This window comes from Trachypithecus francoisi, unplaced genomic scaffold (genome assembly GCF_009764315.1).
Source record: "Trachypithecus francoisi isolate TF-2019V2 unplaced genomic scaffold, Tfra_2.0 Lachesis_group18, whole genome shotgun sequence".
Classification (NCBI taxonomy): Eukaryota; Metazoa; Chordata; class Mammalia; order Primates; family Cercopithecidae; genus Trachypithecus; species Trachypithecus francoisi.
The window spans coordinates 15,892,321-15,911,698 of record NW_022681463.1 but is presented as its reverse complement, the minus strand read 5'-3'; the positions used below and the strand labels follow the sequence as shown (position 1 = coordinate 15,911,698).

Below are 19,378 nucleotides of genomic sequence, written 5' to 3'. Positions count from 1 at the left end.
ATTTTACATTTCCAGGACTTGGTACATACCGACTGTGGTTAGGAAAGAGAATATTCTTGTTCTTAGAAAATACACACTGACGTATGAAGGGAAAAAACACCATGATGTGTGCAACCTGCTCTCAAATGGCTGAGGCATAATGTCTGTGCGTGTCAGTACATTGTGTGTGATCGTGTGTATGTGTGACAGAGACAGAAAGAGAAAGCGGCTATGGCAAAATAACAATTGGTGAATCTGGTTAAGGAGGAATCAAGGGTTCCTGGTACTATTCTTGAAACTTTTCTGAATTTGAAATTATTTCAAACTACAATCTTTTAAAAATCTATAAAAGAAAGTTAAGAGTGTTGCCATCATAACACTTTGAAGTTTCCTTCTGCCTGTTGTTCTTTCTTCTCAGCAAACAAAACAAATTGAGATCAGCATTTCACAGCTGACACCATCCAGGCCGTCGCCTCCCCGTTCCCTGTCCCCAGAGTGAACAAATGCCAGGCACCTGCCTCTATGGCAAAACTTTGTCCTCACTTTTTCCAAAACTCAAAAGGTGCCCCTGGGCAGGGATCTCGTAGCCACCCCTGGGTTAGGCTGTGACAGGTGTTTTCCAGAGAAACCACTGTCATGTGCCCATTGAATTGATCCAACCCCTCCCGCTTGCGGCTTCTCCACGCGGACTGATGGTTTCAGTAGCTCTTCAGGATTAACAGGTGGAGTATGGAGCCACAGTTTTCCTCTTCTACCTCCACTAGAGAATTTATAGACAAAGGTTATCCCCATGGATAAGAAAAGTCCAATAACCGCCATGTGTAAAATCTTTCTATAATATGTTTAAAAAATAAGATACTGCTGTCAAATTCGCTGAAAAGAAGTATCAAAATTCTGTTATATTACTGTTTACTTGATACAGCAGTGAGTCACATTCCTCATGGGGCAGCCGTTAAGATGAGGTATTTAAAGGTGATGTATTTCTCAGTTTGGGCACTTCAGAAAAAAAAAAGTGTCAAAAAGGGAGAAAAAGGAATATGTGTGTGATTGAAGTCTTCAGGGTTGTTTTTTTTTTAATGAGTCATTTTTCCTTGATCATCCCAGAATGACAACAGCGAGGTTACATGTGGTCAACATCAGTTTAAAACAGCACTTAATTTCTTCCTTGCGCTGTTACGAGAAGTTGTAAAAACATGAGGGGTTGTTTTTAACATACGCTTTGTTATACATTGATTTTCGAAATCTTGTTTTTGATGTTTCTTGATTATCCTGCAAACAGCTGTTATAAACCATTGTTGCCTTAAAGACGCAAGGTTCTTACTGGCATTATTCATTCTGCAGGCTCTTGGTGTTTTCTTGCGGTGGGTACTATAGAGCTTATAAAAGATAAAAATGGTACTGTTCTTGCCCTCAAGATGCTTACAAAAAAGTTTATAAATTTATATTTTATAATCTCTTGGCCAGTTTGTTTAACCACTGTCTAAAATATTTGTTAATAATGTGTTAAGATAGCTTGAATTAACAAAAGCTTTTTTTTGCTTAATTTTTCAATTAAATGTTTGTATTTTCTTCTTTTAAATATCAGAGCCATGTAATTTTACTGCATTGAGAAACTCAGTAACTTTTTAAGCCAAGAAAAATAGAAATGATTATTTGAGTTTTTTTCTGCTGTAAACAAATACTTTAGGAATTTAGTGAGAGTTCAAGAAAACCTGGTAGACATGAAATGTATGCCGTGTGCTTTGAAAGCAGAAGATTCTAAGAAGAATGTGCATCCTTTAATAAATCCAATAATAGTTTGATAGCCATAGAAATCTTTTGCCACCTTTTCTACTTTTGCTGTTTTTGCTATTATTAAGATTCAAGACTTTTAGTTCTTCAGAATCCACTCCCACTTTTTGGTGAGTAAACCCACAGCACCTCTGCCAATTCATCACCCCTCAGAAATGCCACCCCAGCCCCATTTAAGAATATCCCAAGAAGGAGGCTGCTGTGCAGGCAGGCGGTGCGAGACTGGAGAGTGCCAAGCCACACAGTGCACCCTGTGCTGCCTGGCCTGCCAGCTAGATGGTCAGGATGGCGACAGCGACCCCCGGAAACCACAGGACGTGATGTCTGCTCATGCCTTCCCTGTGCAGGCGTGCGGGGAGGAAGATCAGAAGAAAACCCCACAAGTTCCTACCAATTTCACAGAACTTTCCAAGTGCTCTTAGAGTTGAAAGATAACATCTGGGGAAAGAGAAGTCTAAATTTGATGAAAGGACAAAGGTGGATAAAGTAGGCTGTGGGAGGAAAATGAAGGATTATGGACCAGCTAAGGGAGGCGAGGAAAAGGCCCCCCTAATGCCCCCCAAAGACTACTGCCTGTCCTGTTCAGAATCCCCAGCATCAAATCCATAGACCCTGGGATTGCTTTTGGAGATGTGTAGACAAGCTGGGTGAGCTGTGGAATCAGTGACCGTGAGAAGCAGCCTTAGGACAGCAAGGTGGGGAAGCTGCTGGAGAAGGACAGGCGGTGTCACTGGCTCTGAGTCTAAAGGGAAAATGGGTGGCAAGAAGGTCCTGCCAGGGTTGCCCAGAGAAAGCTAGGCAAGAAAGAGGAGGAGGAGGAGGAAGAAGATAAATAAAAACTGTTTGTCAACAATAGCAAAAATGCCAAACCAAAGGCCACTTGATAAAACTCTTTTGAGTAATCAAATGTGCTCAGATATCTGCTATCTTAGAAATAAGTATATCCAGGCTAGGCACGATGGCTCATGCCTGTGATCGCAGCACTTTGAGAGGCCAACGTGGGCGGATCACGAGGTCAGGAGATTGAGACCATCCTAGCTAACACAGTGAAACCCTGTCCCTACTAAAAAATAAAAAAATAAAAAATAGCCGGGCGTGGTGATGGGCGCCTGTAGTCCCAGCTACTCAGGAGGCTGAGGCAGGAGAATGGCCTGAACCCGAGAGGCAGAGCTTGCAGTGAGCCGAGATCGCACCACTGCAGTCCAGCCTGGGCGACAGAGCAAGACTCCGTCTCAAAATAATAATAATAATAATAAGTATATCCATTATTCCATCTCTCTTTTTTATTGTTTTTTTTTTTTAAAAAAAGGTATCTTTATACTACTACAACTCATACTCAAAATTAACAAATGATTACATTTTTCTCATATTTGCTTCTGATTTTTTTTTTTTTTTTTTTTTTTGAGACGGAGTCTGGCTCTGTCGCCCAGACTGGAGTGCAGTGGCGCGATCTCGGCTCACTGCAAGCTCCGCCTCCCGGCTTTACGCCATTCTCCTGCCTCAGCCTCCCGAGTAGCTGGGACTACAGGCGCCCGCCATCTCGCCCGGCTAATTTTTTGTATTTTTTAGTAGAGACGGGGTTTCACCATGTTAGCCAGGATGGTCTCGATCTCCTGACCTCGTGATCCACCCTTCTCGGCCTCCCAAAGTGCTGGGATTACAGGCTTGAGCCACCGCGCCCGGCCCCTGATTTTTTTTTAAACCAAAGAGGGAGGCCGGGCGTGGTGGCTCATGCCTGTAATCTCAGCACTTTGGGAGGTTGAGGCGGGCGGATCACGAGGTCAGGAGATCGAGGCCATCCTGGCTAACAGGGTGATACCCCGTCTCTACTAAAAATACAAAAAATTAGCCGGGCGTGGTGGCGGGCGCCTGTAGTCCCAGCTACTCAGGAGGCTCAGGCAGGAGAAGGGCGTGAACCCGGCAGGCGGAGCTTGCAGTGAGCTGAGATGGCGCCACCGCACTCCAGCCTGGGCAACGAGCGAGACTCCATCAAAAAAAAAAATTGGGGAGGCGGAGGCGGGCGGATCACGAGGTCAGGAGATCAAGACCATGGTGAAACCCTGTCTCTACTAAAAATACAAAAAAAAATTAGCCGGGCGCGGTGGCGGGTGCCTGTAGTCCCAGCTACTCAGGAGGCTGAGGCAGGAGAATGGCGTGAACCCGAGAGGCGAAGCTGGCAGTGAGCCGAGATGGCGCCACTGCACTCCAGCCTGGGGGACAGAGCGAGACTCCGTCTCAAAAAAAGAAAACAAAGGGGGAAAAAACTCATCAAGCGTATCTCTTCTGAACCCTTCCAAAGCTTAGAAAATGACTGTTAGGTAAAATCAGACAAGAAAGTTAAATAAGACTAGAACGAAGCTGGAACTTAGCAAAAGGAAGATGAGCAAATTTCAGCTTCTTCTCTCCCATTCATGTCTTTCCTTCCTTTAGCCAACAGTGACCAGCTGTCTGCTCTGCACCAGGGCTAAGTGCTGTGCTAAGTTCTGAAAACACTGAGATGGATAAGGCGGAATGTCCAGCCCTGAGGAGTTGTGAGCCCAGGGCAGGGAAACAGGTGGACAAAGAACGTGTGGAAGTGTTCAGGTGCTGCTGAGGCCGAGAAAGGCCGTCAGGGCAGTGGTGTTGCAGAGAAGGGGCCTGAGGACAAGTACACTGGAGATGGGGAGCCATGGATGGGTGGGCTGGAGTGGAGGGGACTCGCGGGCCAGGGCACTGCCTGGGATTCTGGAAGCTGGACAGGAAGGAGGCCAGACAGGCTCACCAAGGGTCTGATGTGTGGCATGTGGTTATGCTCTAGACACTAAGGAACCATGCAGGATCTTGCACAAGAAACACCATCACTGGGTTTCCCAAGAGGATGGACTGGACACGGGGGGCGGGGGGCAGGTTATAGTTATATGATTTTATCCATCCAGGCCCAGGAAACATGGCGCAACTGCCCAGACAAGAGATGTTACCATTTGGTGCATTAATATTAATAATACATTTGTAATGCATGTCAAATGGCAGAATTACAGCAAATTTAGTGACAGATCTATTTGGCTTTTATTTGCAGCTTACGAATTAGTGCGGCCTGCGTTCTACAAAACAGAATGTGAGCTCCCGCCAGGCAGTACTGAAACAGTGCGTTTTGTAAGAAGGAAACGGAACAATAGAAAAATAACTGATAGGTTAACATTGAGGTACTTCAGGTTGCTTTTTTTTTAAAGGTTAAAGCAGAGGGGAGTTCCTTATTATGCTGACTCTTGTAGTCTGGGATCTCGTATTTTTAGAAAAAGCAGGTCTTTTTGTTTTGGCATCTGCCTGCTTCCCTAAAGTTTCAGTTTGATTATGTGGCATTTAGCATGAGTGACTCCATTTAGTTTGGTCTTCTGGTTTGTTGGAGCTCAAAACAATGGCCCCTCATAATTTTTGTTTAATTCACATGACATGCCGTGTGGATTCTGTTTACGTCTGAGATATCCATTAGCCCAAGTAGAGAGAATGGCTTTAAACCCACAAGGTGCTTTCACTCTTAGCTGATAAATAGCAAAATGTATTTAGTATTAGAGAATCTAAATCTTAATGAGGCTGTCTCCTCTCTTCTCGTCTCAGGAATCCTTACCACTATTTCTAGAGAACCCACCTAAACTCCTAAAATGTTCACGTCCTGAAAGCAGGGATCTAATATTTATTGGTTTCGAGACACACTTGTGCTTCTGCTCTGAGTAGCCAAGCATGGCAGCACATTGGGTATGGGGTTAACCTCCCATGGCGTCTGGTCTCCCTGTGGACAGCAAGCTCCCTGAGGGCTGGGGCCAGGTCTGCCTTGTTTCCTACCCTATGAAAAGCCTGATACACGTAGATGCCCCAGCATCGGTTGGAGAGGGGTTGAACACGAAGGTGTGGCCAGTAAACTTCCCTTTCAGAACTCTTGTTTTCACGTCAAAACTGTGCTAGAGAGTGGTATTATGCCAGATTTTTCCATTGCTTGCTCTAGTGGATTGAAAATGTTTTGTAACAAGATCCCAAAGTTAGATGTGTTACAATGAAATACTAGGTGGTACTCAAATAGCAACCAACTTGTGTGGGGTGTCTCATTCTGCTGGGTGCTCTGAGAGATGTACACAAAGGAGCTCGGCCAGCCTTCACTGAAGACCTGCTCCATACCAGACCCTGACGAGGCCCTAGACACACTTGATCTCAAAGCAGCCCAGAGCCCTGGCAGGGGCATATAATAACCAGAAACCTGAGTTCAGCCAAGAGATGTGAAAGGAGGGGGGTTCTGCCGTTCTCCCAAAGAAGAGAGTGGTCAGATGGGGAAAGGGAGTGGGGGCTTCACTGCCTTGCAAGGGTCTCAACCATGCGTCCGCGTGGGGGTGGGCGGCTGGTGCCGACTGGTAACCGGTGCCAGTTGCTGTGACAGCAGCAGTGGGTGAGGCAGGCCCAGCACATCTGGGCTCCCCCAACAGGGTGTGCGTGCCACCCTGCACCCAGTGTGAGCTCAGGATCGGGTGGGGACCGTCTTCAGGTGGGCATCACTTTCTGCAAGCATCAGAATATGGGAAGTAAAAACCCAAAAAAATTTTGTTTTTGACGCGCTTAGCTAAAAGGGAAGTTAAAGAAAACCACACTCTAGTTTGAATAAACCAAGAGGAGTATTTCACTGAGGGGAGTTGCTAGAAATCTCATTGGAATGAATGTCCCATTTTACTTATGTCAAAGAGGAGTTGAATTGCAAGTAAAATACCAAAGTGGGATTTCATTTATTTTCTTTTCTCTTTTTTTTTTTTTTTTTTTTTTGAGACATGGTCTTGCTCTGTATCCCAAGCTGGAGTGCAGTAGTGCTACATGGCTCACTGCTCACTGCACCCTCGACCTCCTGGGTTCAAGCCATCCTCCCAACCCCGCCTCCTGAGTAGCTGGGACTACAGGCACATGCCACCATGCCCAGCTAATTTTTTTTTGTTTTGGTGGAGACAAGGGTCACCCAGGCTGGCATTTTCTTAAATGAGAATTATCTTAAGGTAGTAGGGACACACATCCCAATCATAGAAGGTGTTTAAAAATAAAAAATAAGGAAAGAGAAACTGGTACAGATTTATTTCCATCTCTAGGGTGTTTTCCTCATTCAGTGAGTTCTCTGAAAAGTACATTATAGGGCAATGTATTCCATCTTGCTCCTTTGGAATATTGTCAGGTGACGGTGACAGTGCTCTTGTGGCAACGCCTGTTTCTGTCATGCTCGTCTGCCTTGGTCAGCCAGCCATGCGGAAGCGTCACACCAGGGCTGGTGGAGGGAGGGCTGCTGACGCCTGTGGTTCAGGAGCTTGTGATGAAAGGCAGCTGATGGACTCACGCCTTGCTCCATTGGTGCACCCTGGACACCTCCAAGTGGGTCTTCATCCCTGTGGGGGCTCTGGTGGGGCACCCTGGACACCTCCAGAGCGGTCTTCATCCGCCTGAGGACGGAGCTGGAGTTTGCTGTTGCCGCAGCACCAGCCGCCCCCTGGTGTCCTCTGAGTGGCCTTATCTCTGCTCCTCACCTCTGGAAGTCAGGTTTCCTGTTACAGAAAGCAGACTCTGGATGTTACATTTGTGGAATGTTAGTGTCTAGAAATAAGAAATAAGTAGATGTGGAAGACAGGAAAGCATAGCATGCTGGAGGTGAACCCAACTAGAGCTGGCTTCTCAGTGAGGTTAGAGGAAGGAATCATTTCGATTTGGGGGCTAGAAACCAAGCTGCACTCTAATCTGATATTTTGTGGTGAGGATTTTTAGGCAGAAACTTCCTGTGATGCCTGAGCAGGAGGAAGGTACTGACTGTGCTCTGAGATGGAGAGGGAATGTTGAAAGAATGCCGTTTTAGAAAATTTCTTTGGGACATTTTTAAAATTTTCCAGACCAATGACCACAAGCCTATCAAGCCAAGGCTGACGGAGTTGCAGCATGCTGCGCCGCGCCTCGCCGCGCCATTGCCTCCGCTCACGCCAGAGCAGGTCCTAGCACGCGGTCTTTTCCAGAGTCTCATTGTCCTCCCAGCATTCTCATTTTGTCCTCCACATGTTTATTGGTCACTTTTGATCTTCACGTTCAGCCCTCTCTAACCGGTGCTAGGCACGGGTGTGTCAGGCTCTGTGTTGGGAGGAAGCAAGCCAGACCTAGTGCCTGCCCTCAGGGAGCTCACCATCTGTGAGGGAGACCACATCAATGCAAGGCCCTAACCCGGTACCCAACTCATGCAAGTACCTAGTGCCAGTCCTTAGAGCAGAGGAGACCGTCTGTAAATATTCATTCCTGTACTTGAACAACTTGACATCAGGAGATTTTACATTGAAACTTTCTCTTCCTGTGGATGTTAGATCGGATCAGGTGCTCGTGGTGAGTTCTGATGCTTCTCATCCCAGTAGCTGAACTACAAAGACAGGAAGCAGCGTGCAGAGAAAATGAAATAGTTCAGGGTTTCAATGTGAGTTAATGTGTGTTGTGGCTAAAATATGGTGCTTTCGATAGGGAGATGGGCTGACCATCTATAAATACCATTATTTATATAGTCATCAGAGTTGTGTATTTGCTAAACTTTATAAATACATAAAGTGTTTCCAGGAGTCACTAGAACAACACAGACTTTTTGTTAGAATGTTATGCTCACCATTTAAAAAGATTGCTCCTGTCTTTTTGACTTCACTAGGGCCCACCACACACCTGACCCCGCTGCCCTCCATAGGATAATAGTGGTCCTGAGAGGTCATGTTTACTGAGGGCTTGTCATGTGCCCATCACTATTCTGGGCTTCTCACATACATCCCTCTCATCTCCCAAACTGCGAGGAAACAGAGAGCCAGAGCCTGGTCCCCTGCATGTGGTCACACGGGGCCAACTCCAGAGCTGGGGTCCCCCTGCCACCCAGCGCTGGAGGCAGACCTGAGACAGCATACGGCCTCCCCTGCATTTTTATTTCACAGAAACATGAACCTGGTTTTCTGTCCCTACAATGGAGTACCCCTTATCCAAAATGCATGCTGCTCTAGTCCTTCAGTAAGCCCATCACACATTTTCACCGTGTCGTCTGTAGACACTTTTTCTGCAGTGTTAACATCATCTCCATCATCTGACTGTTGTCAGATGACTGTTGTCACAATCACCTTGACTCAGAACCATCTCAGCTATTTCACCATGGGTCAGTTGATGAACAGCTGGAGCCCCCTTATCGATGTTAAAAACTTCAATATCTGGCTCACGCCTGTAATTCCAGCATGTTGGGAGGCCGAAGTGGGCAGATCACTTGAGGTCAAGAGTTCAAGACCAGCCTGGCCAACATAGTGAAACACAGAAACACAAAAATTAGCCGGTCATGGTGACGCATGCCTGTAGTCCCAGCTACTTGGGAGGCTGAAGCAGGAGAATGGCTTGAACCCAGGAGGTGGAGGTTGCAGTGAGCCGATACTGTGCCACTGCACTCTAACCTCGGTGACCCAGTGAGACTGTGTCTCAAAAATAAAGTAAAACTTCAACATCCACTTCTTCCAGCATACTGACAGACTCCAAAGGTACGTCATTTTATCCTCACTTGACATGTGGAATCCTTCAAAGTCACCACCTCATTCATCATCATCACTGAACATAGCAGAGGCCAGAGATTGTGCCAGGCTTGCATAGCTGTGCTGTGAGTCACTGTGTTGAATGCATTGGCAACAGCACGTATGGCAGCCTTCACGCCAAACACCTCTTGAAACTCTTCGTACCCATTCATTGCTGCTAGCATGTTGTTCTAGAAGGTACTTTTATATTTATCCTTCATTGATCTAAGAATACCTTGGCCACAAGGCTGAATGAATGAAGTCACATTTGGGGAAAAGTACATGGCATAAACATTATTTTTGATGAGCATTTCAGCTGGAGGATGAACGGGAAAGCTGTCAAGGAATAACAAAATATTTCAGTCATCATCCAGCCCAGCTTCCCTCCAGTGAGCACAAGCCACAGGTCCAAAATGTTTGTGAGACCAATCAGAAAAGATACCCCTAGTTAAACATGCCTTTTTGTTAACATAATGATGGTCTGGTAAGAAATTCACTCCTTGAAAACAGCAAGGACACAAGCTTTTGCCTGTCATGCAAGTTTATGCTTATGCATGCCTCTGCGTTAGCACATCCCAGCAGAGTTGTTCTGCCCTTGGTGTCTTCAGTTCCTGGAGGGGCTGTCTTATCACCTGTAGTTTGTGTCTTTCTGGAACAATAAACCAAAACAGTGATTCCATCAGCATTATAGACTTGTTCTGGCATCAGATTTTCATCAGCAATGACCTTGGCAAACTCAACAGTGAATTTCTTTGCTGCTTCGTGATGCTTTATCACCACATTAAAAAATTTAGTTCCATGTTTTTTCTTAAATTTCTGCAGCCAACATGTTGAATATTCATAGTTCCCTTTCATTTTCGGTTCATCCTGATAGATCCTTGCTTGTTTCCTGACCCACATAGCATTAAGTGGCAGGTGTTCACTGCAACACCAAGGGATTCATCCTCGGTACATGATCAGGATCTTCATTTTTAGCTTTATGCAGTGTTCCTCTATTTTTCATTAATTTCTGTTTATCACTTTTAGCACAGAACTTCAACAGTTTATCCTTCTGTTTCTTTAGGTCCTATATGGTGGTCACTCCAACTCCATACTCTCCTGTACGACATTTTACACTCACACTGCTCTCCACTTTCTTCAACAGCTTGACTTTCTGTGCTATAGAGAAACATAAATCTTTTTCTTATCACTGTTACCCAGAAGGGTATCTGCAGGCCTTTTAGATGTTTTAACAACATTTTTATAACACAGAGCAGAAAGTAAGCAAAAAAACACAGTGAGTGATGCACATGGGTTTTGGCCCCATGCAGGGCATTGTGGGGAACCTGCCCACTGGCATGTGCTTGTGTGGGGGAATCGGGGCATGTGCAGAAAAGGCACGTCACAGCTGAAGGAGAGTGAGAGGGTCTCTTTTCCCTTGGAGACACTGAATAAACTACATGTTGTGGCCTGCGTTTTGACTGCAGCCCATCTCATGAGGTCAGGTGTGGAACTTTTTCCATTTGTACTGCCATGTTGGTACTCAAAAAGTTTCAAATTCTGGAGCATTTTCAATTTTGAATTTTCAGATTAGGAATGCTTAATGTATGTTTTGCTACCTGACTGCACATCTGCACAGGCCTCGATTTCATCTTTCTGTAATTTGAGCATAGGAGTTGATGCTTCACATGCTAAATAAACTTTCCCAGGAGAGACCATAATGAAATGGGCGGGGATTGGTTGTGCTGGGCTTCTCTAAGCAGATGAATAGTAAGAGCCAGCAGTAATAGTTAGTGTCTGCCAAAGAGCCCTGTAGACAACTGTTCTTGTGTTGCTAGTTTTTACTCCAGTTCTTACTGTCTATATTGTGAACCACTGAAACTACATAGAGAAAGGACAGCAGGGGCCACTTGGCTAACTTGCCGGGCTGTGAGCACTGCACCACACCCCTCCACTGGGGAGTATTGGGTAAGCACCCGTCGGAACACCTATCCCCTGACCCTCATCGTCCTTGCTGGCTGGTTGTCATCGCATACCCAAGCCAAAGCATGCAATTTCAGTTTGTCATGAATGTTTAGTTTTGGACACTAGAGGACACTTTCAGGTACCATTTCTTAGCGTAATTGTTTATTCTTTTTAAAGAACTGTGCTGGCCGGGCGCGGTGGCTCAAGCCTGTAATCCCAGCACTTTGGGAGGCTGAGACGGGCGGATCACGAGGTCAGGAGATCGAGACCATCCTGGCTAACACGGTGAAACCCCGTCTCTACTAAAAAAATACAAAAAATTAGCCGGGCGAGATGGCGGGCGCCTGTAGTCCCAGCTACTTGGGAGGCTGAGGCGAGAGAATGGCGTAAACCCAGGAGGCGGAGCTTGCAGTGAGCTGAGATCCGGCCACTGCACTCCAGCCTGGGCGACAGAGCGAGACTCCATCTCAAAAAAAAAAAAAAAAAAAAAAAGAACTGTGCTAACATTATTGCTACTTAGCAGTTGTTTTTAATCTGGTGAAAATACAGGTCAGTGGGCAGTGAAAGTTCTCCTATCACACTTGTCTTCTCACCCATAAAAATTGCATAAAGCTCTGAAGCCAGCTTTGGCTAAAGGAACATGATCCACCCCTCAGAGGATGAAGAGCAAACCTGCTGCAACCTTGTGACAGCAGACACTCTCTTCTGCCGAGACCTGTGAAAAGCCAGTCTTAGTTGTCAAAACCAGCACCACGGCACATGTCATTCATGTCTGAGAGAGAATGAACTCAGAAGGAAATCTCGTGTACATGGAAAACTTTTGTTCTTGCTCTAGGATGTCACCTACATGACTTACAACCCAGCCCAGCCATCCCAGACCTAAGGGCGTCTTCCCTCTCCAGGGCAGGGCCTGCGTGCAGTCCGTGCTGCTGTCCTGTCTTGGTGGCCTGTGTGCAGCCAGCCCATTATCAGCATCCTCTGGATTCCAAACCAGATGCATCATCAGTGGAGGGAGAGCTCAAGTGCCAGGTGGAGCTGTGGCCTAAGGTCACACTTCATCACTCCACATTATGAATCGTGATTTACCAAATCTCCAAATTGCTGAGTGTGGACAGCAGATGGATTTGTTTCTGCTGGCTGGCTGCAAAGAAGCAGCCAGTCTTCAGCTGTGCTTGAAGTACTACAGGTAGTAGTAAAGGTAGCTTTTCCAAGCCATTTAAATAAATGTCATTAAGAGTGGCCAAGTTGTTTGGGGGCCATGGCATCATGGTGGTAGATAACAGGTGGAAGGAAGGCAGGCCACCTCCCATTTGGCCTGAGTTACCTCCACCAATGACAGTGGTCCTTAACTGGAAGTAACTGGAGGAAACATCATACAGGTTATTTCAACCCAAGATTGGAAAGACCACCTTGATCAGAGAGAGTTTTCCTTCCACGTGATACATATCCAACCTGAGTCCTCCAGCCCCTCTCCCTGCGCAACCTGATGGAGGCTTGAGAAAGCAGTTAGCTTGAAAATGTTCCTAAGGAAAAGGAAAGTGTGAATTCTGAGAACCGAATGGCAGAATTGAAGTTTCACGTCTGGCAAAAGCCAGAACAGATTATTATCAAATAGATGATTTGTGAACATTGAAAAGAGAGCTGTGGCCTAGGACACCAAACCAATGCCGTTGGCAAGATGTCACCAAGACCTTTGACAACATCTCATCAGCTTATGAGAGATGTTGGTGACATGCAGAATGGGTAATGATAGTGCAATAAAGTGGGTTTGAAACTGATTAAAAATGTTCATTAACCCCTTGAACACAGAGTTCTGGACTCTTTGACCTGACCTGTTTAACATTTTCATCAATAATAACTTGAACGAAGTTGTAGAGGTTTACTAATCAAATTTAGGCATATGCAAGTTTGAGGGAGATGATTAACAGCAGATAACAAAACTAGAATTGAAAAGAACTGATTTTGGTTGGCTGGAAAATGATCAGATGGAATTTAACAGAGATATGTACAGTCCTAGACTTAAAAGGTCAGGTAGGATTTGAGAGACCTGACCTGAGAGCATTTTATGTGAAAATTTGTGAGTGCTTTCAGCAGGCCCAGCTTAACTGGCCACACCAGTGATGCGGCTCCTTACACAAGAGCGTGCACAGACACACACACACATGCACACTCCTCATGCAGTCCTCTGCTCTCATTGAAGCTAAGGGCCAGACTGTCGGAGGGCAGCAGCCCCACTGCTCATTGCCCCGGTGAGAACACACCCATGGTGTCACACTCAAGTTTGGGCACGGTGTTCTGAGATGGTGTGCACAAATGCGAGGGGACTGGGCTGAAAGGAACTGTATCCTGAAACACAGGAATAAGCAAAGGCAGCCACGGCCCTCATGCTGGGAGTTCACAGCGGTGGGGAGAAGCTATCGCCCCACAGACACAGCTGCAGGGAGCCCAGGACAGAAGGCAGTGGGGCCATGAAGACTTCACTCTGGGAGCCTTCTAGTCTGGGAGACATGGGAAAGGGCAGGGGCCCCAAGACTCACCAGGGGAAGAGGAGTCAGCAGGCTCAGGGCAGAGGGCAGAGACAGCAACAGGCAGGACAAGCCGCGGTGCCCACAGGCCAGGGTGGGGCCGAGAAAAGCCCGTGGGTTGAGGGAGGAAGGAGAGGGCTGTCACACCCGCAAAGCACTTTATTGTAGGAAAAGAGAATAGGGTTGTTCTCGGTTACTTCAAAGGGCAAAATCAAGAGCTGTGGTGTTGTGCGAATGGCAGCTCATGAGAGGCAGAACACCAGGGTGGCAGCGTTCTCAGCCACCTGGCAGCAAGGCCAGGGCACTCAGCCACAGCTGATGTGCATATGATGCATGAGGAGTGTGCATGTGTGTGTGTGCACGCTCTTGTGTAAGGAGCCGCATCACTGGTGTGGCCAGTTAAGCTGGGCCTGCTGAAAGCACTCAGGAATTTTCACATAAAATGCTCTCAGGTCAGGTCTCTCAAATCGTATCTGACCTTTTAAGTCTAGGACTGTACATATCTCTGTTAAATTCCATCTGATCATTTTCCAGCCAACCAAAATGAATTCTTTTCAATTCTAGTTTTGTTATCTATTGTTTTGTTAGCTACACCACTCTCTCCTCTGGCGGGAAAACAAACTAGAAGGTTTCTGCCTTCGCTGTACGCTGTCCACCAGCCCTGGGCAGCTGAGCGTGAGTCACCTGAGGGTACCATAGTGTCCCAGGTGCTGGGCCTCTTGCTGCCCCGAGACAACCCTCCCCACCACAAGGCGTGTAGAGGACACCTAGCAGCCCTTCGTAGCTTCCTAGCCAGGGCTGTGCGTCTGTCCCTGTGCTAAGGGTTGAAAGCAGTGTTCCAGGAAGGAGCACACTCAGTGCGTGCGTTTGTAAGCCTAGTCCTCACCCACTGAATGGTCCCATGACATGGGCAGCAACCTCCGTTTGGAAAAGCCCTGGCTGGACTCCAGCTTCTGAGCAGTGTCCACTGTGTGTCCCTGTTTACCCTCAGGTCTTCCCTAAGGCTTTTGGGGGAGGATGGGGTCTGGGTGTCTGGGCCTGCGTGGTCACTGGGGGGTTCCCTCCCCCACCTGCCTCTCTCCTGGCTGCACCTTCTTCCTCACCTTGCTGGGTCCTTGGGTTAATTTTGCTCAGAATATCCAGAGTTAGCCACTAGGCTGCGGGTGAAATGGGATGGAGAGGAAGAACAGCAGGCTTTCTGGAGACACATGCCCGTCCCTTCCTTCAGCTACCCCATGCCATAGTCCCCACTCACACACCCCGAGTCCCCTGAGCAGGGGAAGGGGTGGCAATACTGGGCCTCTTCTCTTTCCACCATGTAACACCAAGTAGCTCGCTCTCTTTCGGAAAAAAAATTGGAAACTCTGACTAAGTCCTCAGGTGAACCCACAAAAGCCTCTTTAATGCGCAAGTGACTGAAAAACTCAACATGTACAAGACTGTTGACTTTTACGAGATGTTATTGCAAGTGCAGTTTATTTTAATGTAAGTACAAAAAAACGTATTCCCGTGGCAATCTGGGGCCATGAATATTTTTATAATACATTCTTAATTGGGAAAAAAGGTTGCAAATAAGCTTTAGTAACACTGCCGATTTCGATACTGGAGACTGCCTGTAGAGGAAAGTACAGGAAATCTCCATATGCACAGAATCAGGATTTGTGGTCAAAAACAATGCATGCCTGCTCCCCCCTGCTTCTGGTGGCTTTCGCTATCTCCTTCCCTCGGTTGCTGCCCCAGGCTCAGCCCCACTTTGCTGCCTGTGTAAGCCCCAGGCTGCGAGTGGGACAGCTGTTAAAAGTAGTCCGAGCACGCAAAGGCAGGCAGTTCTGTGGCAGTGGCGCCAGAAGTGTGATGTCAGGGCTGAGCGTGTGTCACCATCCTAGGGAATCACATTTGACACTGAGGTGTATGGCCTCCAGTGAGCCTAGGCAGCTCATGCTGACCTGCTCCCAAGGCCTGGTCCCACTAGGCCACTTGACCCTCAGAAACCCTATGTCTTCGTCTGTACAGTGAGGGCTACATGCAAGAATGCATGTATATCAGCTACCCCTAGTAAACATTGAAAAATTTGTACCTGGTATAACTTTTAAGTATCAGATTCCATATTGAAATGAAAATGGTTTTTTTTGTAAACAGTTTTGACCTTTGCCACAAGGCTCACCTGAGGACCATTTGGGGCCAGCAGTGTCGTCAGCGCCCTCAGGTTTCTGGGTTTTCTCTGCCTGCAGGTCGCCCGGCTCATGGAGATGGGATTTTCCAGAGGTGATGCCTTGGAAGCCCTGAGAGCTTCAAACAATGACCTCAATGTCGCCACCAACTTCCTGCTGCAGCACTGATAGTCCCAGGCCAACACTGGGACCGGACCGGCTGCCGAGTGACAGTGCGTGGTCCCCACCATCAGATCAGCCCGGGGACCGAGCACCTCTGGTGCTGACGTTCTTGTGGGAAGAGGGAGGTTCCACCGCACCCCTGCCTTCAACCCCAAGACTGTTGCCATTATAGTATGGAAATAAGTTTGCCATTACGTTAGCATGTATTTTCTACCTATATTTTTTATTGGGCATGTTCCCTAGGTCGGAGAGTCATCACTCGTTTTGAATGTGTTTAAAATGCATTAAAATGGAAGATTCTGCAGGCAGTCGAATGGCACTCCAGATGGGGAATTGCTGTAACCCTCTTACTGTAACGTGTCATCTCCTGCATTGTGATGGGGAGAGGGGGATGTTATTTCACAAAGGACATGTCAGATCCTTCTTCATGGAATTTTTTAGTTACTGTTTCTTCTCTCGAACTTATTTTCAAGTCTCTTGGGAGTGAGGGAGAAACGGGGAGCTGAATCCTCCCCCAAGCTGTTCCAGGCCAGGAGACTCCGCAGTACCTTCTCCTATATCTAGTAACAAAGAATGGTGATAACCATGCACTGGTTCAAGGTTCTGGAGTTCTCCATGAAACTTGGGTTAATTTTGCTCAGAATATCCAGAGTTAGCCACTAGGCTGCGGGTGAAATGGGATGGAGAAGAACAGCAGGCTCTCTAGAGTCACATGGGCTGACTAGGGCACTCTGTGGCTGGCCTGGCACGGGCTCAGCCTGGGAAGAGGAGAAACGATCCCTTGCCTGCCCCGTTCCTGTAGCAGGGCTAGCTGCCTGGCCCTCTCAGCTTGGAGCCAGTCAGCCCCTCTGGCAGCAGGTTCTCCTCAGGGCTTGGGTCTTGAACCTGTAGCGGCAGGAGGCAGGGCAGACTGTGGAGGACGGGATGCAGGTCGGGGAGAGGGAAGGCAGGGGTGGACTGCCCTGAGCATGAAAAGACCCGAAGCAAGTTGACTCTTGTAATGTGCAACTGTTATGTTCTGCAAAATGAGCAACGATGTATCAAATTGATGCAAATTTAGATGTTAATACTTACAATAAAGTTTTTAATGTGTTTTACTCTTCAGTATTTTTCTTTTCTTTTTTTTTTTTTTTTTGAGGCGGAGTCTCGCTCTGTCGCCCGGACTGGAGTGCAGTGGCCGGATCTCAGCTCACTGCAAGCTCCGCCTTCCGGGTTTACACCATTCTCCTGCCTCAGCCTCCCGAGGAGCTGGGACTACAGGCGCCCGCCACCTCGCCCGGCTAGTTTTTGTATTTTTTTTAGTAGAGATGGGGTTTCACCGTGTTAGCCAGGATGGTCTCGATCTCCTGACCTCGTGATCCGCCCGTCTCGGCCTCCCAAAGTGCTGGGATTACAGGCTTGAGCCACCGCGCCCGGCCCCACTCTTCAGTATTTTTCTATCAGACTTGTACAAATAAAGCCTTGTTCCAGGCTATGCATTTACCAGTCACCCAAATCCTCCGCACTGCTTGTCTTTCTTCATAAGACTGAGTGCTTGTTTGAAGTGAGTGAAGCGCTTTTGTTCCTGTAAGTAGCACTGCCCACAGAATACCCCAGGTCAGTGGCATTAGCAGTGGAAACCTGGAAGCTCGGTCTCACTGAGGCTGCCTGGGGCCACTGAGCTGCTCAGAAATGGGGGTCAAGGTGACTTTCTTGGAGCCCAGCTGGTCCCACGCACAAGCCCCTCCTTGAGTCTGAGTTGCGCCACCTCAGGTTGAAAGGAATGATTGACGGTGGTGGAGACGTCCCTGACCTCATTCACTAACCAGGCCTCATTCAACACCTCCTGAGAGTGCTGAGCAAAGCCATGTGGGTCTGACCTCTGAGGCAAACCAAAATCCACTCTCTGTGTTCCCCGTGAAAGGGGCACAGGCAGAGAACAACCAAAAATACACCCCCTCCTGCATGCCACCCCTTCAAACAGCACCTAGCCAAGTAAAACCAAACTAGAGGCAAAGGTCTCCCTTGGGTACTGGGGGGCAACAAATAGCCCCTTTGCAAGTAGCTAATTAGAGGCCTCAGTTCACAGCTGCCAGCTGTTCTTGAGTGTTTGCTAATCAGGATTCCCTTGGGAATGAGCTTGTATTTTGAAGACCTTTGTGCCCACGGGAACCTTAGTGACCCTCTGTCGGTTGTTCAGAGAGTAGAGGATTGAGGACCTAAATCGTGGCAGAGCTGGGAGACAACTACAGGCTTGATTTGTTCTCTTTAGTTCTTTGACCTCTTTCCCAGTTCCTCGCAGCTGCCAAGTCCTCACCTTTGCAGTGGTGGCCCGTGATTCTCCATCCTTGTCATGCAACTGCCAGGCCACTCTCCCTCCATCACCACCGTCTGGACAGTCACACGCACACACACACGTCTACCTTTTCACGCTTGGCCATGTTTTCTGTCTTACTGGGGTTCGCGTAGCTCACCCACTCTTGCTTCCTGCAAATATTGACACAAAAGCATTGACACAGGCATTCCCGGCAGAAGTTTGAATACCTGAGAGCTCCCCCACCTCTTGTCGAGACACTGGGACTCTTTTCAGACTGATGGCACCCGCGAGGAAGACCTGTGCAGCCGTGCCAACCAGAGGAGGGCGCCAGTGAGCGGCTTGACTCGGCTTCCTAAGGTCTAGAAAAGGTTTAGCCTTTGGATTTTGTGCACACGGTAACAGATTGGGCTTAATTTTCGGGTGAGCAGATTATAGATTGTGAAATGAGAAAAGGAGGGAAGATTGTCCGTAGTGACCCCTGCTCCTGACATTAAGGAAAGCCTGCCTGTGAAGTTCCAAATCATAAAGCTAGAGTGAGTTTGGGTTAGAAAGGTGGAGATGTTAGGGAAATTGAGTACAAACTTGTGAACACACTCCAGTGTCATTTAGAATATTCTGTGAGTCCCTGAGTTTATGTTCCTACAGTTGTTCTTAAGTTGAAATGGAAGTGTCTAAACCATAGACTTAAGAATTCTGTCTTAACCTGAGAGCTTACCTGATATTTAATTTGTGAGAGTCAGGAGTAGTTTCTTCACTTCCAAGTTCCCCTAACCAATAGCCAGTAGCGTTTTTGTAAAGGGGTGGACCAAGAATGCCAAAATGGGCTTTCCAGCTCAGACTAAAATTCCAGCTCTAAGACTGAAATCTTACACGTGATGAAAATTGCCAGAAGCATGTGAATTTATAACCTGCCCATATAGCCCTGTCTGATGGAGAAACAACCCCACCAGC

The 19,378-nt window shown here is 47.4% G+C and overlaps 1 protein-coding gene across 1 annotated transcript in view; it reads left to right on the top strand.

Moving 5' to 3' along the window:
• Positions 1-17,228, top strand: part of UBAC2 (UBA domain containing 2) — a 184,710-nt gene extending 167,482 nt beyond the window's left edge. Inside the window, exon 9 of the mRNA XM_033177364.1 lies at positions 16,030-17,228. Within this exon, the coding sequence (XP_033033255.1) occupies positions 16,030-16,137 (108 nt within the window). The 3' untranslated portion in view covers positions 16,138-17,228. The remainder of the gene's footprint in view (positions 1-16,029) is intronic.
• Positions 17,229-19,378: the final 2,150 nt, after the last annotated feature.